The 23,034-nt window shown below is 71.9% G+C and overlaps 5 protein-coding genes across 7 annotated transcripts; 4 read left to right on the forward strand and 1 right to left on the reverse strand.

The window, feature by feature from the left end:
• Positions 1-1,291: 1,291 nt before the first annotated feature.
• On the forward strand, positions 1,292-4,373 carry PRKAG1 (protein kinase AMP-activated non-catalytic subunit gamma 1). Its single transcript, XM_075737554.1, has 12 exons — positions 1,292-1,348; positions 1,433-1,493; positions 1,637-1,740; positions 1,888-1,969; positions 2,060-2,118; positions 2,230-2,275; positions 2,403-2,457; positions 2,562-2,688; positions 3,060-3,225; positions 3,378-3,415; positions 3,539-3,685; positions 3,762-4,373. The coding sequence occupies exons 1-12, from the start codon at positions 1,343-1,345 to the stop codon at positions 3,858-3,860; spliced, it is 990 nt and encodes a 329-aa protein (XP_075593669.1). The 5' UTR covers positions 1,292-1,342; the 3' UTR covers positions 3,861-4,373.
• Positions 4,374-5,072: 699 nt separating this feature from the next.
• On the forward strand, positions 5,073-6,660 carry DDN (dendrin). The gene is made up of 2 exons (XM_075737552.1): positions 5,073-5,501; positions 5,610-6,660. The coding sequence occupies exons 1-2, from the start codon at positions 5,332-5,334 to the stop codon at positions 6,658-6,660; spliced, it is 1,221 nt and encodes a 406-aa protein (XP_075593667.1). The 5' UTR covers positions 5,073-5,331.
• Positions 6,661-11,517: 4,857 nt separating this feature from the next.
• WNT1 (Wnt family member 1) lies at positions 11,518-14,838 on the reverse strand. The gene is made up of 4 exons (XM_075737553.1): positions 13,651-14,838; positions 13,099-13,352; positions 12,620-12,885; positions 11,518-12,381 (listed from the first exon to the last, which is right to left on the reverse strand). Exons 1-4 carry the CDS (start codon positions 13,749-13,751, stop codon positions 11,893-11,895), a joined length of 1,110 nt encoding a protein of 369 aa, XP_075593668.1. The 5' UTR covers positions 13,752-14,838; the 3' UTR covers positions 11,518-11,892.
• A 1,691-nt stretch (positions 14,839-16,529) lies between these two features.
• Positions 16,530-19,529, forward strand: ARF3 (ARF GTPase 3). Of its 2 annotated transcripts, none has more exons than XM_075737558.1 (5): positions 16,530-16,623; positions 17,539-17,728; positions 17,839-17,949; positions 18,063-18,187; positions 18,516-19,529. In XM_075737558.1, exons 2-5 carry the CDS (start codon positions 17,581-17,583, stop codon positions 18,675-18,677), a joined length of 546 nt encoding a protein of 181 aa, XP_075593673.1. In that variant the 5' UTR covers positions 16,530-16,623; positions 17,539-17,580; the 3' UTR covers positions 18,678-19,529. The 2 variants fall into 2 exon arrangements, with proteins under 2 accessions (XP_075593673.1, XP_075593674.1); XM_075737559.1 differs by having other exon boundaries at positions 16,538-16,623; positions 17,517-17,728.
• Positions 19,530-21,037: 1,508 nt separating this feature from the next.
• Positions 21,038-22,836, forward strand: FKBP11 (FKBP prolyl isomerase 11). 2 transcript variants are annotated; one of them, XM_075737556.1, is made up of 6 exons: positions 21,038-21,200; positions 21,627-21,692; positions 22,080-22,167; positions 22,279-22,312; positions 22,436-22,506; positions 22,601-22,836. In XM_075737556.1, exons 1-6 carry the CDS (start codon positions 21,087-21,089, stop codon positions 22,816-22,818), a joined length of 591 nt encoding a protein of 196 aa, XP_075593671.1. In that variant the 5' UTR covers positions 21,038-21,086; the 3' UTR covers positions 22,819-22,836. The 2 variants fall into 2 exon arrangements, with proteins under 2 accessions (XP_075593671.1, XP_075593672.1); XM_075737557.1 differs by having other exon boundaries at positions 22,085-22,167.
• The last annotated feature ends 198 nt before the right edge of the window (positions 22,837-23,034 follow it).

Consider the following 23,034-nt stretch of genomic DNA (forward strand, 5'->3'; position numbering starts at 1 on the left):
TCACCTGTCCGGCCAGAGCCTCTTGCCACCGGAGCTGGCCCCGGAGGGGGGCTCTTTCCCTCTCCCTTGGGCCCCAGAAGTGCAGCCCCCCCCTTGTCCCCCCTCCTCCGGCTGTGGGGTCCCTGGGGAGAGGGGGGGGTATGGGGGAACCCCTGCCCTCATCCCCGGGGGGGGTCCCAGCCGTGTGACGTGCCAAGGCGTGAGGGGGGAAGGGGACGGGGGGTGCCAGACCCACTCCCTCAGCAGTGGGGGGGGGGGGGGGGGGGTTGGCAGGGCTGGGTTAGCCCCCCCCGCCCCCCCCAACTCACAACACCCAGGGCTGCTGTCGGCACGGGGCAGGGGCAGGTTATTTATCTATTTATACCTTATATTGTATATACTAGATGGGGGGGGGGGGGGGCTCTTTGTGCTCTGCTGGGCTGAGATTGGGGGTGCAGGGGCAAGGGGGGGCCGTGGCATTTTTAAACCCAATCTCCGAGGTTGGGGGGGGGGGGTGTGTCTGGAGCCTCCTGCCAGGTAGGGGCGGCCTCGGAGAGCGAAGCAGCGAGTGGGCATTACACACCAGCCCCCCCTGCCCCCCCCCCCGGGGCCGGTACCACCCGCCCCCCCCACCCCCCCCCACCCCGGGGGGTCCCCCACGGAGGCTGGGGGGGGGGGGGGGGATCTCACAACGCACAAACGTACAGCGGGGGGAGGGGGCCGCGGGCCTCCCCCACCCTCGGGGGGATGAAGGGGGTCAGTGTCCCGCCCCCCCCCCCGGTGTGCCCGGGATGGCGGGGGGGGGGGGGGGGGGGGGGGGGGGGGGCCGGGACGGTCTTTAAAGCTGCTTCCGCAACTCGTCAAAGCTGCAAAAAGGTTTAAGGTAAAAATGTTTAAAAAAAAAAAAAAAAAAGACAAAAAAGCGAGAGTGGGGGTGGGGGATGAGAAAGTTTTAACAGAAGATATACGAGAAATTTAACTTTCAGAGCTGTACATAGCCGGGGCGCGTAGAAATCCCGTTTTTACCGATACCGAAACCACTGGATGTTATTTTAAAATAAAGCGCGTGAGAAGCCACCGCTGCCTCCCTGGCTGGGCTGGGCTGGGCCGGGCCGGGCCGGGCGGGGCCGGGCGGGGCGGGGGGGGCTGGGGCCGGGCTGCCCGGGGGGCCCGTGGGCCGCCCCCTCCCCCCCCCCCCGCCTGCCCGGGCCGCCGTGACCCGGCGGGAGGGGAAAGGTCACCCTGCGGGCATCGGTCACGTGGGACGTGCGCTTCCGGTCACGTGGGAGGTGCTGGCGGAAGTTGGCGCCAAAGGCGCCGGGCGGAAGTTGGGTGGCGGAGGCGGCGGGACGGACCGGGGGCCATGGAGGTGGGGGGTGCCGGCGGGGCCGGGAGGGAACGGAACGGAACGGGGCTGGGTCTGCGGCTCGGCCCGACCCATGTCTGTCCGCAGGATCCCGGTCCCGGTCCGGCCGCAGAGAGCCCGGCGGAGCTGAGCCCTGCGGGGCTGGAAGGTGATACCGGGAGCGTCTGGGGGATCCCGGGGTGCGGGGGGGGCTCGGGAGGTGCCGCCTCGGTTCGGGTGTCCCGCTAGTCCGCGGTGGCCTCGGGGGGGTCCCCTCGCTGCTGGCAGGTGCCTCACGCTGCCCGTCCCCAGGGGAGCCCCACCGCGGGGCCTACACCGCCTTCATGAAGTCCCACCGCTGCTACGACCTGATCCCCACCAGCTCCAAACTGGTCGTCTTCGACACTTCCCTGCAGGTGGGTGGGGGGCGGGTTTGGGGCTGGGGGACGCCCTCAGGGCCGTTCACCCACCTCGCAAAACTCTTGTAAGCCGGAGTGGAGGGGCACGGGCTGCCGGGGGGTCCCCGCTCCCCCCCACGACGTGCCCCGTGTTCCCGGCCGCAGGTGAAGAAGGCTTTCTTCGCGCTGGTCACCAACGGCGTGCGGGCTGCCCCGCTGTGGGACAGCAAGAAGCAAAGCTTCGTGGGTGAGCGAGGGGGGCGGGGGGTCCCGGTGGGGGGCGGGGGGTCCCGGTGGGGGGCGGGTGGGACCCTGCTCACCCTGCCCGTCTCCCCAGGCATGCTGACCATCACCGATTTCATTAACATCCTGCACCGCTACTACAAGTCACCCATGGTAAGGACCAGGGCGTCTGCGTGGAGCTCGACCCCGCAGGGACCCGGGGTCTGGCCTCTGTCCGCTCCACGCGTGGCCGTAGCTGATCCCAGTTTCTCTCCTCGTGCCCAGGTGCAGATCTATGAGCTGGAGGAGCACAAAATAGAGACGTGGAGAGGTGAGGAGGATTGCTGCCAGGTGCCTCCCACCCTCCCAGACCTGCCTGGGGTACCCAGAGCTCCGCGGGTCTGCACCCTCCCTGCCCGCAGTGCTGCCGATCCCCTCAGCTTCTCCTCCCCCCGCAGAGGTCTACCTACAGGACTCCTTCAAGCCGCTGGTTTGCATCTCCCCCAATGCCAGGTACCCCCGTGCCACAGGGAGGGGGGCGCAGCTGGTGGCAGCGCCCTCGGGTGTGAGGCCAGCCATCCGGGTGAGCCCTGATTTTCCTCCACCCCACCCTGCAGCCTCTTCGACGCCGTCTCCTCCCTGATTCGGAACAAAATCCACCGCTTGCCTGTCATCGACCCCGACTCGGGGAACACGCTCTACATCCTCACCCACAAACGCATCCTCAAGTTCCTCAAACTCTTTGTAAGTCCCGTCCCTGCCCCGCGGCAGGGGCCACCCTGAGATGAGCTCAGCCCAGGCTGCGCCAGGTACCGCCGGCTCCGGGGCGCTGGGGAGGGCGCAGTGTTGGTGCCTCGCAGCGTCTTGCAGGTGCTTGGGGGGTCTGCAGGATGCTGCGTGGACCCTGCGGTCCGTCTCCACCGCCCCTGCCTGCACTGCCTCTGCCTGGGGGACCCCAGAGCCCACTCCGCACCCAGCACTCTCTGCTTTCACTCCTAGGACGGCGGCCCAGGCCCCCCACGAGTCAGGGGCGGCCCGAGCTGGCAGCACCGTGGGGCCTGGGGCGCGGCAGGCCGAGCCAGCATCAGCACTGTCCCCCTCCCCGTCCCCCGCAGATAGCAGAGGTCCCAAAGCCCGAGTTCATGGCAAAGACGCTGGAAGAGCTGCAGATCGGCACCTATAGCAACATCGCCATGGTGCGGACCAGCACCCCCATCTACGTGGCGCTGGGCATCTTTGTGCAGCACCGCGTCTCCGCTCTGCCGGTCGTCGATGATTCGGGTAAGGACGGGGCCCGGCGCGGGGCACAGCATGTGCTGGCTGTCCCCAAACCGCTGGCTCGGGGTCCACGTCGCTCCCAGTGTGCTGGGGACCAGCTGTACAGTGACTCAGCACCACGGGTGCCTCTCACAGCCCTTTCCTTCTCTTCTTAGGGCGGGTGGTGGATATCTACTCCAAATTCGATGTTATTGTGAGTACTGTGGGGGGTGCTGCAGAGGTGGGGAGGGGGCAAAGCCTGGGCTGGGGGGCAACTGTGGGATGGTGGGGGTACCGTGGGGCCCAGCTGTGTCCCCAACACCTCTCCCTGCCCCAGAACCTGGCAGCTGAGAAGACGTACAACAACCTGGATGTGACGGTGACGCGGGCGCTGCAGCACCGATCCCACTACTTCGAGGGCGTCCTCAAGTGTTACAAGCACGAGACGCTGGAAACCATCATCAACCGCCTGGTAGAGGCTGAGGTAACCTGTTCCCTGGGGCGAGGGGGGGGCCCGGGGTCCCCGCACCAGCCTTAGCCCCTGCCTGTCCCCTCCCCAGGTTCACCGGCTGGTGGTGGTGGATGAGAGCGACGTGGTCAAGGGAATTGTCTCTCTTTCGGACATCCTGCAAGCCCTGGTCCTCCCACAGGGCCCCTGAGGTGTAGGGGGGGGTGGTTTCAGCCCCTCTGGGTGCCCCCACCCTCGTCTCCTGCCACACTGTTCCCTCCCCGGGCTGGTGGGGACACCCAGGGTGGGGACCTCACTCACCAGCAGCATCCAGCAATAACCTCCAGCCGTGGGGCAGCCCCCCGCCACCTCAGCCCTTCCACGGGTGGGGAAAGCTCGCGGCTCCCCGCACCCCGAGGCCGCGTTGGCTGGGCTGGCGGGGTGCTGGGGGCACCTCCCGACCCCCCTCCCCGGGGTCCAAAGCCGAGTTCAGCCATGTCTGGGCCGGGGGCCATTCCCTGTGCGGACCCTCGTCCCTGCCACCTCGCACCCCCCACGTGGGGTTTCACTGAGTTCGGTTTTAATCGCTGTCACTCAGCTCCGGCCGGCCGGGGGTTGCCACCCCACACCCCCCCGGCCACACTGCCCCCCGCCCCGGCCACGTCTGCACCCACCACCGCTTCGCGTGTGGAGAGAAACTGCAAATAAACAGACCTGGCACAAACCCGGCCTCGCCGCGGGGCGCTCGGGGGACACTGGTTCTGAGGGAGGGGGTGCCCGGGGGGGGGGGGGTTTGCTCCCCCCTGCAGGATCGGGGGAATCTGCTGAGCTCACCCAGACCCTAAATCCCTGTTTGTTCCGCCTGTGGCTTTTCTAAAAGGCCGGGATTGGGGATGGGACAGGGACCAGGCGGGACACAGGGACCCTCCTGGTGGTGACCATGGTGAGCAGGGGGTGTCAGGGCAGGGGCTGGGGGGCGGCACCAGGGGAGTGGGGGTGGGATGCTGGGGTCCCTGTGGGGTGCTGGCAGGGGGTCGCAGCAGCCTGGATGCCTGGGTTGGCTGCCGGTGCCGCCCGGGGGAGGCGTGAGGCCCGGCTGTGCTGAGCGTGGCACATTCCTGGCCCGGGGGAGGCCAAGTCGTGGCCCCCGCCACCACCGGCTCCCGCCAGCGCTGGGGTCCAGCACAGGCTCTGGCGTAGCGGTGCGAGGTGAGAGCCGGGGCAGGTGCCCGTGGGGCTGGGGGAGGTCCGGGGGGGCCCGGTGCCACACTGGGGGCTGGTGCCCGTGCCGGTGCCGTTGCCATGCCGCCAGCGGAGGGTTGCTAAGCTCCGCTCGGAGCCCGCGTGGGCTGCAGCGCTCGGTGCCAAACCCGGCATTGCCTCGCTTTGTCGCAGGGGGGGAAGGGATCCTGGGGTGGGGGGCACCCTCGGGACGGCTGGTGGGGTCCCTGCAGCGCGCTGAGCTCCCTGCTGCCGGGGCTGCCCCGGGGGGGCACCGTGACCCACGGCTGCCGGCCTGGCAGTGCCACCAGGCAGGGGGCGGGGGTCCCCGGGGGTGCACGTGCAGCGGTGGCTGCGTGTGTGTGCGGGCAGGCGCGTGGCTGCGCCGAGGCTCCGGCGAGCGTGCGGCTGCGGGCCCCCCCCGGCACCCCACAGCAGGGACCCCGAGGCCCCCTGGGGCCATGTTGGGTGGTCCGGAGCGGGGCGCGGGGCGCCTGCGGATCTGCGAGCGGACCAAGCTGCTGCTGGTGGAGATCGACACGGTGGCATGTTGCAGCCCGACTACCGGCATGGCTGCGGGGTGCCGGCCCGAGCCCCCCTGGACCTACCGCCGCATCGCTGGGGAGTACGCGTGAGTGGGGACGGGGAGGTGGGGGGAGTCCGTCCTGCGCCCCGGCCCCTGCCCGGGCAGCACCCCCCCAGCCCTCGCGCCCCTCATGCCCTCCTCTCTTTCTTGCAGGTACCTGGAGAAGCGCTTCGTGGCGGAGCTGGCCCCCCCCTGGCCCCCGGCACCCCCTGCTCCCCCCCGCCGCCTGCAGGACTTCGCCACCCCGCCCCCCTCGGGGCGCGAGATCCGACCCCAGACGCCCACTGCCCGCAGCCCCCCGGGACAGCCCAAGGGGACAGGGGCCAGCGGAGCCCGAGGCTGGCACCCCCCCTGTGCGCCCCATCCCCTGCTGCCGGGGGGCAGGCCGAGCCCCCCCAGCTACGAGGCCCACATGCAGCGGGTGCAGGCGGCCCATGCCCGCCGGGGGGGGCCGCCCCCCTACATCTCACCCCCTGCCTACAACGCTCCCCACCGCACCCTGCAGCTCCGGCCCCCCCGGGGACCACGCAGCCCCCCCCCGGCACCCCGGGGCCGCAGAGCTTTGCGGGGGGGCTGGAGCCACACGCTGCCCCGGGCGGCCACCGAGGCCGGGCACCGTCAGCGCCCCGGGATGCAGCCGTCCCCGGGGGGGCCCGGTACCCCCCGGCACAGCCAGACGCTGCCCCGTGCGGCAGCCGGCCGGGAGCGGGTCCCGGGGCGCGGCAGGGGCCGGCGGGGTGGGGGGGGGCACGTCCTCATCGATGCTACCCGCGTGGTGGTCCGGGCCCAGTACGTCCCCCCACCACAGCGGCAGCAGGTCCGCTACGCCGGGGGGTCCCCAGGGCCCGCCGCCCCGCCGAGCAGCCCCCCCGCGCCTCCCAAGGCTGCCACCCCCCCGGCAGCACCTTCGCCCCCCCGGGAGTCCCGTGGCAGCCCCCGCAGTCCGTGGCGGAGCCCCGGTGGCTGTGGGGGTCCCCGGGGCCGCCCGCCCCCGCGGAGGCCGGCGCTCTACGCCCAGGCGCTGCGCGAGGCCGTGTCCCGCATCCGGCGGCACACGGCACCCGACTCCGACTCGGAGGCGGAGGGGGGCGCGGGGGGGCCCCGGTGGCGGCGCTGCCCCGACGCCTGCGCCTACAGCAGCAGCAGCAGCAGCCTGGAGAGCGCCGGAGCCCCCCCGGGGGCCACCAGCCCCCCCCGGGCCTGAGGGGCGGGGCCTGCGGGGGTGTGGCCCTCGGGGGCGGGGCTTGGCGGGGTGTGGCTCTCAGGGGGCGGGGCTTGGCGGGGTGTGGCCCTCGGGGGCGGGGCTCGGGGCTGTGGTTCCCACGGGCAGACCCCAATAAAGGCCGCAGGACCCTGGCACGCTGCCTCTGCCCCGTGTGTGTGGGTGCGGGGGGGGGGGTTATGGGGGGGCAGCCCCCGAAAGGGCCCATCACCCCCCCCCCAGACCCCCCCAGGCCAGAAGGACCCGGGGGCTGCACACCCCTCCCCCCGCAGGCCCGCGGTCAGTTGGAGGCCCCGGGCGTCCCGGCGGGCACCGCAGTGCGGGTGGGATGCGCCACCCCCCCACACACCCCCCCCCCGGGTGCCCCGTAATGAATAGGTGAGCGCAGCAGGTCTGGCCCCCCGCCACCGGCCCCACGTCACGGCCGGGGGGGGACCCCGGGTGAGTCACCGGGGGGACCGTTCCCCCCCCAATGGCCACCACCTCTTAGTCATGCTGCGGGGGGGGGAGGATCCCCGTGGCCAGAGGAAACCGCACAAATAACGTGTCCAATTTGCACGTTATTTAAAACCGGCTCCTCCCCCGCCCCCCTGTGCGACCCTGTCATTATCCCGGTGACACCGGCCGGGAGGTCACGGCGCGGGGCAGCTGGCGCGGCAGGGGACTGCGGCGTTCGGGGGGGGGGAGCTGCTCGCGGGGCAGCCCCAGGGCCACGTCAACCCACGCGTCCCCCCTCCCGGAGCGTGGCCCCGACTGCCCGACACGGAACCAGGGTCCCGCGTCTGGGCCCGACCTGAGCCGTGTCGGCAACCGCAGCCCACCGCAGCACGGCTGCAGTCCTGCCGGTGCTCGGCATGGCTCGGCATCGCTTGGCATGGCCTGGCACGGCATGGCCTGGCCTGGCACAGCACGGCACGGCCTGGCATGGCACAGCGTGGCCTGGCACAGCCTGCCTGGCACAGCTCGGTGCAGTTTGGCACGGCTCAGTGGTGCCTGGCGTGTCTTGCTACGACCCGGCACGGCTCGGCACAGTTTGGCACGGCTCGGCACATCTTGGTTGCAACCTGACGTAGCCTGGCGCAGCTCAGCACCGCTTGGCACGGCCCGGTGTGGTTTGGCACAGCCAGGCATAACCCGGCATGGCCACGGCACAGCCTCTCTCGGCTCGGTACGGCACGGCGTGGTTTGGTGTGGCTCGGCACGGCTCGGCACGGCCGGGCACGCTGCCCGGTGTGGCCTGGGGTGTCCCAGACGCGGGGGAAGGCGGCACGGCCCTTCCCGTGGGCTCCGCTCCTGCCCGAACCCCTCCCGCTCCCCGCCGAGAAAATCACCTTCTAATTCGGGCTGCGCTGGCGCCGGCACCGCCCCCCCGGCCCCCCCCCGCCTCCCGCCGCCCCCCAAAACCCGCCGCAGCCCGGGGCCGCCCCGGGGTCCCCGCGGGGTGGGGGGGGGGCGCAGCCGCGAGGGGGTCCCGGCCGGTACCGGTGCCCTGGACCGGGTCGGGGTTCTGCCCGCGGCCGGCAGATGTCGCCGCGCAGCCGGTGACCGACCGGACCGGGGGGCAGCGGGGGGCACCGGGGGGCAGCGGGGTCCTGCCCTGTGCCTGCGGGGACGCGGGAGGGACCCTGCCCTCTGCATGGCACCGCCCCGCGGGTCACGGCACCCAAAGACGGCCGCGGCCACGGGGGTGCCAGCGTCCCCGGAGAGCCGTGACCCACCGGTGTCACCGGTGCCGGCCGCGTCCCCAGAGAGCCACGGCCACACTTGTGCCGGCCCCGGTGCTGTCCCCAGAGAGCTGTGACCCCCGTGTGCAGCTGACGCCGGCCATGCCGTGACCCACGTGTACCGGCAGCGCTGGCCACGTCCCCGTGGAGCCCCGGCATGGACGTGGTGCCAGCCACCCCACAGCCGCACGGTGCCGGTCGGGCCACGTCTCTCGACAGCCGCATCCCACCTGCGTGCACCGTGCCAGCCCTGTCTCTGCTGCACGGTGGCCGCCCAGTCGTGGCCGCGTCCCCGGACGCAGTGGCCACGCGATGCTGGCTCTCCCAGGCCGCGAGAAGGAGCCGGTGGGAAGGGTGTGCGGTGAATGCAGCATTGTTGCGCGGGGTTGGAGTCACAGATAATTACCTCAATTAGTTACAATGGCAGAGTAATAAATACAGGCTTAGCGGCTCCTTCCCCACTGCGGCTTCTCAGATTAATCCAGCCCGGGCGAGCGGAGCTGAAAGGAGTGATGGACAATTCATTAAACTCGCCGAATGCCGCACAAGGCACCCGTGAAGGCCGGCGTTAGCCCCCGGCGGCTCCGGCTTTGTCCCTAATTGTTCGTCTCGGGCATTGGTCACCTATCGGGGAGTGGGTGACGGCGACGGTCCCCCCGGGGCTGGCATGCCCGGGGATTAGAGGCCAGCCCTGCCACGGTTGCTGGGCGCGCTGGCCCTGCGCCGGAGGAATGCGGCGGCCGGGGGGGGGGGCGGCCGGACAAGCCGGGTGCTGGCGGGACGCGGGCCCACGCCGACCGGAGGCAAGGGGAGCCGGGACGGGGCTGTGCCGCTGCCAACGGTTAACGGGGCACAGGATGGGGACAGGATGGGGATGGTCCTCCAGGTGGGCCGGTGCCACCGCCCAGCCTGCACAGCTGGGCACGGCTCCGTCCCTCTGTCCTGCCCCCCCCCGGGCACTGTCCTGTCTTTCTGTCCTGCACCTCTGGGATTGACACGGTCCCTCTGTCCCGCACTCCTGTGTGCCGCTCTGGCCTTCCGTCCTGAAACGTTGGGCACTGTCCCGTCCCTCTGTCCTGAAACTTTGGGCATGGCTCTGTCCCTCTGTCCTGCACCTCTGGGCATGACACCACCCCTCTGTCCTGCCCTTCTGCGTCCTCTCCTGTCTCTGTCCCGCACGTCTGGGCAAATTCCTGCGCTCCCCCCTCGCTCCCCAGCCCTGCCGGGGGGGGCACAGCCCGCAGCAGGCCTGGCTTGCGGCCGCCATCCAGCTGTTACCCGGCTTCCCAGATGTGACAGGCTGGCACGGGGCGGGACCGCCCTGTCCCTGCACCGGCCCCGGCGCTGCGACAGCGGCTATTTCCAGCACCCGCGCGTATTTGTACAAGCCGGGGAGGTCTGCGCCCTGCAGCCGGGCGCCTGCCCTGCGCCCGGGGTGCCCCTGCCCGCCCGGGGGTCGTGGCTGCCCGAGGTGCCCGGCGGTCACTGGCGCGCAGGAAAAGCTGAGTAACAGAGGTGACTTATAAGAATGTCATTATCTATATTCCTGACTCGCTACCGCAGGAAAACAGGCTATTTTCATGCCCTGTGCGTGTGCAGAATTTAGCAGGCAGATAACTCCCGGCAGGCAGGAGATGCTCAGAGGGTTATTTCGGGCTGTGTTCCTTTCCAGTCGTTTTTTCTCGCATTTCTTTATTTTATTTTGCCACGCCAGGCTGTGTTTTTACCTTGGCACGGACAGCGGGGGCCCCCAGGGTTTTTTCCCCCCCCTCCTCCTCCTCCGGGTCTAAACATCAACTTTTCCACTATCGGCTCTAGGGGATATTTCGGGCGGCAGCAGCGTCATCCCGCAGCCTTTGATGTCGCGGATCCCCAGGCGCCCCATGAGGTTCCCGGCTCCGGCCGTGGGGCAACCCGAGCTGTGGGGACCCATGCCGTGGGTGGGCACCGGTGGGACCGGGGGTCCCCGGGCAGGGCCCTGCCCGCTCCCCGTGGCTGGATGTCGCCGTGGCCGTGTGGTTTGCCCTGTGCCGGTCATGGGGATGGAGGTTGCAGCCCATAGCTTCACCCTGCCCTGTCCCCAAGGTGTGGAGTTACGGTGCAGAGGGTGTACGCAGGCCCCGTGCCCCCCGCCCTGAGGGGACGCCTGTCCCAGGGGGATGCCCACCCTGATGGGACGCCTGTCCCAAGGGGATAGCTGGATAGCTGTCCCGGAGGGATGCCCTTCCCAGGGATGCCCATCCTGGGGCTAAGCCCACCCCTGTGGGATGTTTATCCCAGGGGAAATCCCATCCCAGGGGACACACACCCCCTCCCCGGTGGGATGCCTGTCCCGGGGGCATGCCGTCCCCTCAGGATCCCCATCCCAGGGGGATACCCATGCCAGCGGGGCACCTGCCAGCCACGGAGCTGCGTCCCACCTGTGCCGCAGCCTTTCTCTGGCTGCAGCCAGACCCCACGCACGGGTGCGGGGCCGCGTGTGGGGCCAGCGGCTGATCCCGGCTCCCCCGGCCCCAGTAACCTCGGTGCCCTCCCCAGCCCCCCTCCTCCCCCGGAGCCGAGGGGAGCCGTCAGCCCCGGCCGGGACTGGTGATGGACGATGCTCATTCCCTGTCTGCCGTCTTGCACCTCCCGTGGCCGCTCCCAACACCCGGCCCCAGCGGCACCAGCCCCACCGCCCCGGCAAATTCCAGTGCCGGGGATGCCGCAGCCCAGGTGCCATGGTGATGGGCGCCCCAGCCATGGGGATGGACGCCCCGGCCGGGAGCGGCGGCAGGGATGGCTGGGCTGGAGACGGGCACAGCGGGAGAAAGAAGGGGGTCTGTGGGGAGGGGATGCCGGAGGGGAGGGCGGAGGAAAGGAGTAGAAGGATGGACAGACAGACGGCTGGAGGGGCTGATGGACACGGAATGGGGAGGTGAGCGGATGGAGAGATGGGTGGACCGGCAGAGCGGATGGATGAGGGCAGAGGGGCCAGCTGCCCAGCCCCACAGTTTGGGGGACATTACTCCCCGCTACAGTTTGCCCCCTCCCTCCCCTGGCCCCCCAGAAATGAATTGGGGCAGGACTGATAAAAATATATCCTTTATTCTTCTCTAAAGGCTATCAGTGAAACCTGTAACAAAGCATTATTATTATTATTAATTATTATTATTATTATCTTTAATTATAAAAAACTGGGCCTGGGGCCAGCAAAGCATGGGGGTGGGGGCGGCATCAAACCGTCCGCAATAAATATTTTATTTACAGTGAGAAGGGGACCCCACAGAGCTGGAGCAGCCAAGGGGTGGCTGGAAGGTGCGTGGCACCGAGCACACCCAGGCCAGCTACTGGCCCCGGGGCGGCCGCTCTGCCCAGGGTGGGATGGGGACGGGGTGTCCCTGGGGCACAGCCACGTGCCCACCCATGGGCGTCTTCAATCCAGCCAGGCACCCGTCATGGGGGGTGGCGCAGACCCCCTCTGGGGCTGGGCAGGGCGGTCCCTGGGGGCTCACAGGCACTCGTGCAGCACCTGCGTGTTGGTGCAGTTCAGGCAGCTGACGTGGCAGCACCAGTGGAAGGTGCAGTTGCAGCGCTCGGTGACGCGCTGGGTGCGCGTGCGGTACCCGCGCCCGCAGCACAGCAGCTCGCACCCATCCAGCCCCGGCGAGGAGCTGTTGCAGAAGCGCCCGGCTGTGCCCGCCGTCCCCGTCTTCCCACTGTAGGTGCAGAAATTGGGCGACTTCTCGAAGTAGACAAGGTCGTGGGGCGAGGGGGGTTTGTGGGCCGGGTTCTCAGGCTCCAGGTGATGCAGCTCCACCCGCGACGCCCGGTTGCTGCCCTTGTTGCCGTAGATGACGCGGGAGGCGCCATCGAAACGGTCCTTCAGGACGTCGCCCACGGCGCGGAACGTGGGCAGCCGCATCCAGCATGTGCGGACGGTGCAGGAGCCCGACATGCCGTGGCACTTGCACTCCTGGCGCATCTCCGAGAAGACTGTCTGCAAGTGGGGGGGGGCATGAAGTGCCATGAGCAGCCGGGGACCTCCCCGGGGGACCACCATGCTCCCACACCCCGCTTCCCCACGGCATCACATCATACTCAGCCCACCCAAAGCTGGGTGGGAAACACCTCTCTGATGGTGCCCAACCCATCCATGGGGACGGACTGGGGGTCTCGGTGGCCGTGCCCATCCCAGTCCCCTCCCCGGCGCTGCCCGCGGCCCCCCGCGCGCTCACCATCCGCCCGGCCTCGTTGTTGTGCAGGTTCATGAGGAAGCGCAGGTCACGGCCCTTCTCACTGGAGTCCACAAACTCCCTCCCGAAGAGGCGCCCGAAGTCGATGTTGTCGCTGCAGCCCCCCCAGTGCCAGTCGGGCCCCCCGGGGCCGCGGCGCCGGTAGTCGCAGGTGCAGGACTCGATGGAGCCCTCCGAGCAGGACCGCGCCACCGAGTGCGTCACACCGGCGCTGGTGATGGCAAAGATGAACGCCGTCTCCCGACAGCCTGCAGAGAGGAGCGGGGGCCTCAGGGTGCTGTCAGGACAGGGAGGGGGCACCCACCGGCACCCCCAACCCGCAGCCACGACAGGCTGGCGATGGGCCGGGGACCAGCGAAGCCCCACAGGGAACCGGGGGTGCTTTTTCGAGCATCCCGCTTGGGAGATGCAGAGGGGGCCCAGGGAGCCCCGCGCCGCCTCCTGCCGCCCCGCAGCCTCACCCCGGTTGACGATTTTGCCGAAGATGTTGGGGCCCTGGGAGGTTGGGCAGTTCCAGCGGCGGTTGCGGAACTGCCACTTGCACTCCTTGATGGCGGTCTGGAGGCCGGAGCTGACGCTGTGCAGGATGCCGGGGTTCTGGCGGATCAGCTTGCGCTGCTTGCGGCTCAGCAGCTGCAGGCTGGGGTCCAGCACCAGCTGCACGTTCTTGGAGTCGGTCAGCAGGTTGGTGGACGAGGCCACGTTGATGATGCCCCTGCGGCACAGGCGGGGATGGCGATCACCGGGGACGGGTCCCCGGCATCCCGCTCCCCACCTCAACCCCCCCCCCCCCGTCCCCCCCCGGGGGCCTGACCCGGCTCCGCTACTGGAGCATCCTCCACCCCGGGCATCCCCACAGCCGGCTCCCACCCAGGGCTCGCAGCCCCGTGTCCCTGTGTGTGTCCCCCAAATTGCACCTGCGTGCCCCATCCCCGGGTACGGGGCAGCCACCTCCGTGCCGGTGCCAGCCCCGCTCCCACCCCCGCCCCCGGTGCCGGTACCGGCGGACTCACCACCACCGCCCGCTGTTGTTCACGGCCAGCGTGTTGGAGAGGGAGGAGAGGGCCAGAGCCCAGAGCGCCCGGAGCGCCAGCCCCAGCGCGGCGGCTCGCATGACTCCGGCACCGGGAAGCCCCGGCAGAGTGCGCGGGCGAGCGGCCGCCGGGGTATTTATGGTGCCGCGGAGCCCCCGGCCCGGCCGCTACATCCACGCGTGTTTCCGGACGCGCGGGGCGCGGGCAGGGCGGGCGGCTCCGATGAGGGCGGCCGCGGGGAGACGCGGGGAGCGCCGGGCGAGCGGTCCGGCTCTAACACCGGCAAGGGGCTGCAGCCGGTGCCCGGTGCCCCGGGCGCGGCGTCGGGAGCGCGGTGCCCTCCGCTCCCTGCCCGGTTCCCGGGGCGCGGCGTCGGGGCGGTCCGTGCGCGGTGCCCGATGCCGGTGCCCGGCGGTCCGTGCGCGGTACCCGGTGCCGGTGCTCTGTGCCCGGCGCCCGATGCTCGGGGGTCGGTGCGCGGCTCCCGGCGGCTCCCCAGGGAGGCGGCGCGGCTGGACTCGGCTCGGCGCGGCGGGTGCGCAGCGCTCAGCACCCGGGAGCATCTTCCAGCCCCTTCCCTCTTATAGGGGCGGCGCGGAGGGTCCCCATGGGCCGGTCCCGCCGAGCGGGGCCTCCCCGCGTCCTCGCCCTAACAATGGGGAGCGGCGGAGCCGCGGCACCTCTTATGGGGCGGCCGGAGCGGCGGCGCCGGGCCTGTCCGTCACGGCCCGGATTAGCCCGGCGGGTGGCTGCGCCCCGGCCCCGTGCCCAGAGCGCTGCCGGGGCGGGAAAAGGGGGGGGGGACACGACACCGCGCCTCCCCCGCCCGGCCCCGCCGCCCCGCGCACTCGCTCTACCGGCACCGGCACCGGCGCGGGGAATGCGGGACGGCCCGGGATAGGTCCCGGCGCGAGGAGGAGCGGATCCCGGAATAGCCCGGGACAGCTCCGGGCGCACGGAGGGAGCGGGGGCCGGGGATAGCCCGGGATCTCCCGGGACAGCCCGGGGCGCACGGGGGAGTGGAGTGACGGGTTTTCCCGGGACAGCCCCGAGGGCACGGTGGGCCAGAGTCCCGGGACAGCCCGGGGACGCTGTCCCGGGACCCTCGGGTTTGGGGAGGCGCGGGGGGGGGGGGACGTGCAGACCCCCGGGGCGCGGGACCGTCGGGGCCGCCCGTACCGGTCCGTGCCCGGTGCGACGGGGCGGCCGCGTCCTCTCGCCGCTCGGGGCCTGGCTGGCTGTGGACGGGGCCCGACCACCGGCCCTGCGCCCCGGGCCACCCGCGAATGTGCCCAGGGGTGCCCACGGTCTGTGCAACCCCCGTGGGTGCGGCACGGCCCCGCACGGCTCCCGTTGTCCCGGGGCGCCCGGCCGGGATGCAGGACGTGAGGTGATGGGCGGAACGGCGGGGGGGGGGGGGCCCGGGGGGGGGGGGGGGGCGGCCTGGCGTGCCCACGGACAGGGCACGGTGACGCAGGGCCGGTACTGCACGTGCCTCCTTGGGGACGAGGGTCTGTCCCTGCCGTTCCCCGACCGGGGGTCAACAGTGGGCGTGAACCCCCCGGGGCTGGGCGGGCCGGGGGGAGCTGAGCCCCCCGTTGTGGCGGGGGGGGGGGTAATCCCCCCGCGGCGGTTTCCCCGGACCAGTCATGCGGGGCCGGATTAGCCCCGCTCGCCCGTCACGGCCCGGGGCCGCCGCTCACGCTTTCAATTCGAGGACAAAGCCCGGGCCGGCGGGGGGGGGGGCTCACACCGGCCCCCCCCTCCCCCGGCCCGGGAGGGGCCCAGGGCCGCCCCGGGGTCTGCTCCACGACGGCGGCTCCTGCCCCCCCCCCCCCCCCCGCCGCCGCCTCCCCGCTTCCCGGCCGGGCCAGGCCGTGTCCGCGCCCTCGGGCCGCCGCCCCGTCGGGGCTCCCGGGGCTGAGGTCAGCGGCCGCGGGGAGGCCCCGGGGCGCGGCCGGGAGGGCCCTGCCCGGGGCTGTGCCACCAGCGGCGGGGCCCAGACACGACCGACCCCCCCCGCTCTATCCCGGGACCCTGACGGGGGTCCCCGCACCCCCCCCCCCCCCGCACCCCCGCCCCGTTCCCCGCCCTCCCCGCTGCCCCCATCCCCTCTGCGGCGGCCCCGGGAGCGCGATGCTCGGGAGCCCCCCGGCCCCGGGGTGTCCAGGGGAGCCCCGCGGGGCAGCTGTCGGGGCGGCCGGTCCTGCCGGTGCCCCCGGGAAGGCCGCCCTTACCTGCCCGGGGCGGGGCCACGCGTCCCGTCCCGTCCCGCCTCACCGAGCCGGGACGGACGGAGGGACGGAGAGCGGGACAGCTGGGCGGATCGAGGGACGGGGGGAGCCGGGGATGCCCCGCGCCCGCTGCCTGCCCCTACCCGGCCCGTCAGCACCGGGACGGCCTCGGTACCGGCGGTACCGCACCGGGCGGGGGCGGGGAGCTCCACCTGGCCTGGGGCAGGGCCGGGACCCCTGTGCGGGAGGGGGGTCCCCGAGACCCCCGTGCAGTTATTGGGGTTCCCCAGCCCCCTCCGTGCAGTTATTGGGGTTCCCATTCCCCCCGTTGCAGCACAGGGCACCCGCCCCCCGCCGTGCCGCCCCCCGGTCGGGGCTCTGCGCTGCCCCCCCCGCTGCTCATGCCGGGGGGGACCCCAGGACCCCCCTCGCTCCCCTCCACCCCTTCACCCCCCCCCTCGGTGCAGCCCCCCCCCCCCCCGCACTGCTGCAGCCGCTGCCATGGAAACGGCTCGCGGCTCTCGCGAGCTCGGCGCCCCCCCCCCCCGCTCCCGCGCGCGCCCCCGGGCCCGGTGCGGGTGGGGGGGGGGGCGGGAAGCGGGGGGGGGGGCACCGGGCGCTCCTCTCGCGAGATCGGCGCGATCGGGCCTCCGCTTCCGGCGGCGGGAGCGGTGCAGAGTCAGCTGCGGGCGGGGGGCGCCACCGGCACCGGCACCAGGTGCGGGGGGGTCCGCTCCGGGGGGGGGCGTCCCGAGCGCCGTGCACCGGTGGGTGCGCTGCACCGGGGGGGGGCTCTGCGCCGGCGCGGGGGGGTGTAGCGGGTTTGAGGGTGCACGGTGCATTGGGGGGGGCATCGCACCGGGCGGGGGGGGCTGATGCGGTGCAGCGGGAGGGGCGCGGGGTATGGGGGGGCGGTACGGCGGGCGGGGGCGGGGGGCGATGCGGCGCGGGGGGGGGGGGGGGGTGGCGGCGATTTGGGGGTGCGCTGCAGTCCGGGGTGGGGGCGGTGCGTTGGAGGGGTGCAGTGCGAGCGGGGGGGGGGGGAGCGTGTGTGTGTGTGCTGCGGTCCGGGGGGGGGCAGTGAATTCGGAGAGCGTCGCGCCGAGGGGGCTGCGGGGCGCTCCGGGGGCGGGCGGCAGCCCACGGCCGGGAGGGGCACGCTGCGGTGGAGGGGGGGGACCGGGCTGGGGGCGGCGGAGGGCGCTGGGGGCCCCCCACCGGGAAGGCTGCAGGGCCGGGGGGGCTGTGCACGGGCTGGGGGGTGCAGGGGGATATCGAGGCTGGGATGGAGGCTGTGGCCCCCCCCGAAGAGGGCTGGCACCCGTGCCTCAGTTTCCCCCAGCGCAGCGCACTGGCCCGTCCCCTTGTAGGGTGCAGTGCAGGGGGGAGCACACCCCCAGCACCCCCCCCCCAAACTGAGCTGCACACAGGGGTGGCTTCCATGGAGTGCGTGGCCCTGTCCCTGGACCCCTCCCTGGGGTCCCCCAAGCCCTGCACCCCCCCAGGACACGGGGGTTCCTGATTCCCACAGCCCCCCCAGAGTATGGGTGACCCCTGGGGTCCTGGAGCCCCCCCCACCCCCCAAGTTCTCAGGGCCACCCCTCGCCCCAGCGCCTGCCCCGTGCCCCCGCAGGATCCGGCCTCGCCTGCGGACGGAGCCAGCACCGCCGTCACCATGGGCAACATCTTCGGGAACCTGCTGAAGAGCCTGATCGGGAAGAAGGAGATGCGGATCTTGATGGTGGGGCTGGACGCCGCCGGGAAGACCACCATCCTCTACAAGCTGAAGCTGGGGGAGATCGTCACCACCATCCCCACCATAGGTGTGTGTGCGGGGGGGGCACCAGGCAGGGACCCCTCCCTATCAGGCCTCCTTGGGAGGGGGCTCGCGGCCTCGCGTGCCTCAGTTTCCCGACGCTGTCGCTCCTCACAGGGTTCAACGTGGAGACAGTGGAGTACAAGAACATCAGCTTCACTGTGTGGGACGTGGGTGGGCAGGACAAGATCCGGCCCCTCTGGCGGCATTACTTCCAAAACACCCAGGGTAGGTCCCCCCGGGGACGCGGAGGGAGACGACAGGGCTCGCTGGGGAGCAGGGTGGCCATGGGGGCGGCTGGATCCTGCGCTCCCAGCAGCGCCCGCTCGCTGCCCCCCCAGGGCTGATCTTCGTGGTGGACAGCAACGACCGGGAGCGGGTGAACGAGGCGCGGGAGGAGCTCATGCGGATGCTGGCGGAGGACGAGCTGCGGGACGCCGTCCTCCTCGTCTTCGCCAACAAGCAGGTGGGTCTGTGGGGGGGCGGTCTTCATGGTGGGGCTGGGACCCATCCCTGGGGTGTCGGGGCTGGTGTCTAGCAACCCCCACGGCAGGACCATGCCCGTGCCAGTGGCATCAGGGCCGGTATTTAACAGTCCCTCTGGCTGGACCGTGCCCATCCCCGTGGCAGCAGGGCTGGTGTCTAACACCTTGGTGGCAGACCCACGCTCCTTCCCATGGCGTTGGGGCTGGTGCCCATCCCCATAGCGTTGGGGCTGGCGTGGGGCCCCCGTGGTGGGATAGCGCCCATCCCCCTGGCGTTGGGGCTGGCGTGTGACCCTGTCTCTGCCCTAGGACCTGCCCAACGCCATGAACGCGGCGGAGATCACGGACAAGCTGGGGCTGCACTCCCTGCGCCACCGTAACTGGTACATCCAGGCCACCTGTGCCACCAGCGGGGACGGGCTCTACGAGGGCCTCGACTGGCTCGCCAACCAGCTCAAGAACAAGAAGTGAGCGGGCGGCCGCTGGCCCCAGCCCCCCCCCCGCGCCCCCGGCCGCCCCCCGGGGCCGTGCCAGGCCCCCCCCAGCCGCCCCCTCCCTGCCCCGGTTGGGTTTTGCTTTCTTCTGGCACCGGTTGCTGTGGGGTTTTTTCGCCTTTTTTGAGGTCTCCTCGGTTCCCCTCGGATCTCGTGTGTGCGTGCGTGGAAATATAGCTATATATAACGTATATGGGGGGCGGGGGCAGAGCCCCGGGGAGCGGGATGGGGGCTGGGGGCCGCCTCGGTGCTGCCCTGCCCGGGGGAGCTGTGCCGGGGCACCCCATCCCCGTGCATGTCTGTGCACCCCCTCGCCTTCCTCTGGACCAAATGTGGGGGCAGCAGGGCCGCAGGGGGCATTTGGGACCATCCACTCCCCCCCCCCACTCCCAGCACCCCCTCCCAGCCCTGCATGCCCCTCCGGGGGTCCCACACGTCCCCGGCCCCCCATGTCACTTCGAGGCAGGTCTCCTCCCTACAGCGCAACCCCCGCGGGGGGGGGACGGGGCTGCTGGGACCCCCGCGGTCCCCATGGCCGTGCCGCACCCCCCTCCCCCCCCCCCCCCCCGGCCGCCTGGACCCCAACCCCATGCCAGCATAGTGATTGTATGTCCCTGCCCCTCACGGACGGATGGACGGACAGCCCCGTACTGTACCCCCCCCACCCCCCAGCACCGTATTTATACCCCTGGTCTGTGCTTGGTGTGACGTGTCGCTGCGGCTCTGCCCCGTCCGGGGACGTGTGTACTCGCCCCCTCACCCCACACCTGAGACGGTGGGTGACCCCCGGCCCCCCCCCCCCCCTTGGATATTAAACATGTTTTATGTAGCGCTGCCCCATGGCTCTTCTTCTGCAGCCCCCTGCAGCGCCGGGGTCCCACGAAGGGGGACGGTGATGGACAGCCCCGGGCTGGTTTTAATTAGAAAGAGCTTAGCGGGGCGAGGGGGGGTGGCGGGGGGTGAGGGAGTGCCCCCCCTTCCCAGACTCATCTTTAGGGGAATATTGGATGAAATGGTAAATCCCATTAGTGCTAATCCCAGCCGGGGCGTGGGGACAGTGCCAGCGCTGGGCTGGGTGCGAGTGGGGCTCAGCTCCGTGGTGTCACCCCTCTACGGGCCGGGGGACTGGCTGAGTCCCGTTTGTGGGGGACAACGCTGCTGTCCCCAGCCCCATTTTCCTTCTGGGGTGGTGGCTGGGGGGGGGCTGTTGGCCCCTGGGACTCCCCCATGCTGGTGACACCAAGTCGGGGTGCGGTGCCAGCTGCCCGGCTGCCTGGGTTCCTCCTGCATGGAGGGGGCCGGAGCAGGGGTGACTGGGGTTCCCCAGTGGGCTGGGGGCCGGCACCGGTGTGTTCCCACTGGCCGGGCCGGCGGCTTTGTCTGGCGGGGGCCAGCTCGGCGCTGACCCAGCGGCCCTAATCCCATTAGCGACCCAGCCCCTAGCCGCCATCCCGGCTTCCCCACCTCTCGGCAACCGGGGCTGGTATGTGGGTGCGCTGGTGGGGCCGGCATGCCGATGCTGTCGTCCGGGAGCCGCACCGGGGCCTGCGCTGGTACCACCGCCAACGGGGCCACCACCACCGGCACGGGGTGAGGGAACCCCCTGCCACGTGCCAGTGTGACACCCCCAGCAAGCCGGGGGGGTGCTCCCGGTGTTCCCTGGCACTGGGCTCTGCCTCCTGCCCTGGGGGCTGGTGTCCCCCCAGGCGCAGGAACACGAGGGCTTGGGGCAGGTTTGGCTCTGCACGGGGTGCCAGCCCAGCCTCGGCCCCCCCAGCCCGGCTCTTCTCTGGCGGGGGCTCAGCTTCCCTGTCCCACACGGCTGGGGGGGCTGGAAGGGGTGCTGGGCTACCGGGAGAGAGGAGGCTTTGCACCTGCTAGGTGCCGGGAAAGGATGCTGGGACCCGGGTGGGTGCTCAGGAAAGCTCCTGGGCTCGGATGGGTGCTTGGTCAGGGTGCTGGACACAGGTGAGTGCTTGGGAAGGGTGCTGGGCTTGGATGGGTGCCGCGGAAGAGTGCTGGACCCGGGTGGGTGCCGGTTTCTCCAGGCTGTGCTGCCGCCTGCCGGTGCCGAGTCCCGACGGCGCCGGGACAGCGGGTGCTGCACCCCAGCCAGTGCCCTGGGCCGAGCCCCCCCCCCGCCGGGACCCCCGCCCGGCGTGAGCAGGGGCGGCCGGCTCAGCCCGGGAGCGACGGGACGGGTCCGGGCCTCGGGGCAGCTCCTGCCGCCCGGACGGCGCGTTGCCTGTCCCGCGGACCGGTCCCGGTGCAGCGTCCCGGTGCCGGCGGGGGCGGGACCGGGGGCGGGGCCCGGAGAGCTCCCGGAGGCCGGGCCGGGCCGGGCGGGGCGGTCCCGGTGCCGCCGCCGCCGCCGCCAAGCCCGGCCATGCCGCCCCCCGCCGCGCTGCTGCTGCTGGCGCTGCTGCTGCCGCCGCCGCCCGCCCGCGCCGCCGAGAGCGAAACCGAAAGCGGGGCCCGGGGGCTGCGGCTGGAGACGCTCGTGAGCCCCGGGGGGAGCGGGGGGGAGCGGGGCTGCACGGGGCGCACCGGGGACCCCCGGCGGCCCCCTTGGACGGGGAGCTGGGACTGGGGGACGAGCGGCGGTACCGGGGCAGGCGGGGGGGCACCGGCCAGGCGCTGGTGCTTGGGGGGGGGGGGGGGCACGGGGGGGCACCGGGGAGCCCGGCCCGGGCGGGGGGCGCACGGGGCACCCGGGGCACCGGGCTGCGGAGCGGGAGGGGCAGCAGGAGGACCGGGAGGCCGGAGCTGCGGAGATGGAGTGCGGGGCACCGGGAGGACGGAGGGGTCCGTGGGGGGAGTCCGGCTCACGGAGCGGTCGGGGGACCCGTGGGCACGGAGGGTGCGTGGACCCCGTGGCCGGGGGGGGGGGGGGCCCATCCCGAGCCCCCGTGACTCCTCGTTGCAGGTGGCCCCCCCCGAGGGCTGCACGGAGCTGTCGGCGCCGGGGGACACGGTGCACATCCACTACACGGTGCGGGGCGGGCGGCGGGAGGAACACGTCAGCACTGCGCTCCGCCGGGCGGGGCGGGGGGGGCTGGGCCGGTACCGGCGTGGGTATGGGGGCGGCACCGGGGTGGGACTGGCATACGGACAGCACTGGGGTGGGCATGGGGACGACCCCAGTATGGGCGTGGGTTGGCACTGGGACCAGCACGGGGACCAGCGTGAGGTTTGTCCCAGACCGGCCCTGGCACTGGCAGCAGGGCGGGGATGTCCCCGGGGCGGCGCGGGGGTTACCATAGGGGTGGCACTGGGACCCGCACTGGGACCAGCACCAGACCGGTGGTGGGACAACCCTGGGACCCGCATGGGGACGGCCCTGGGGTCCCCAGGGGCGACCGTGACCGTGTCCCCGCAGGGCAGTCTGGAAGATGGCCGCATCATCGACACCTCGCTGAGCCGGGACCCGCTCCAGGTGGAGCTGGGCAAGCGCCAAGTCATCCCCGGTGAGCACGGAGCCGGGGGGGGGGGGTTAACTGTGGGGGGCTGGGGGGGCTAACTGCGGGGTGCTCCCGGCTGGCCACGCTCATCCCCCTCCCCTCTTCCTCTCCTCGCAGGCCTGGAGCAGAGTCTGCTGGACATGTGTGTGGGGTAAGCCAAGCGGCAGGGGCGAGGGGGCGGGCAGCGGGCCCCCCCCCTCCAGCATCCCCGCCGTGGTTTGGCGTGGGTCCGGCCCCGCGGGACACCGGCACCAACAGTCTCTCACCGTGGCAGGGAGAAGCGGAGAGCCATCATCCCCCCTCACCTGGCCTACGGCAAGCGGGGCTCCCCTCCCACCATCCCAGGTGAGCGCGGCCCTCGGGGTCCCCGTGGGATCCCCATGGGGTCCCCGCCAGCCCTCTACGGCCCCCACTCAGGCTCTGCCCACCCCCTCACCAGGTGACGCGGTGCTGCGGTTCGAGGTGGAGCTGGTCGGTTTGTCCCGGGCCAGTTACTGGCAGAAGGTGGTGAACGAGGTGCTGCCGCTGCTGTGCCTGGGGCTGGTGCCGGCACTGCTGGGGCTCATCGGGTACCACCTCTACCGCAAGGCCAGCAGCCCCAAGCTCTCCAAGAAAAAGCTGAAGGAGGAGAAGAGGAACAAAGCCAAAAAGAAATAAAGCTTTCCCCTTGGCATCGCGGCTGTTCCGTGTCTTCTCTGTCCAGCTCCAGGAGTGGGGGACACACACAGAGCAGCGGGAAGGGGCTGCACGCACACCCCCACACCCCCCCCCAAGCTCCCTGCCCACGCTGGCAGCGGGGCCAAGGAGCTGACGTGTTAGAGCTGAGTGGGAGGCAACAGACCCCCACCTACCCTGACGAAGCTTGCTGTGACC

Source organism: Balearica regulorum, chromosome 29, assembly GCF_011004875.1.
Source record: "Balearica regulorum gibbericeps isolate bBalReg1 chromosome 29, bBalReg1.pri, whole genome shotgun sequence".
NCBI classification, from domain to species: domain Eukaryota; kingdom Metazoa; phylum Chordata; class Aves; order Gruiformes; family Gruidae; genus Balearica; species Balearica regulorum.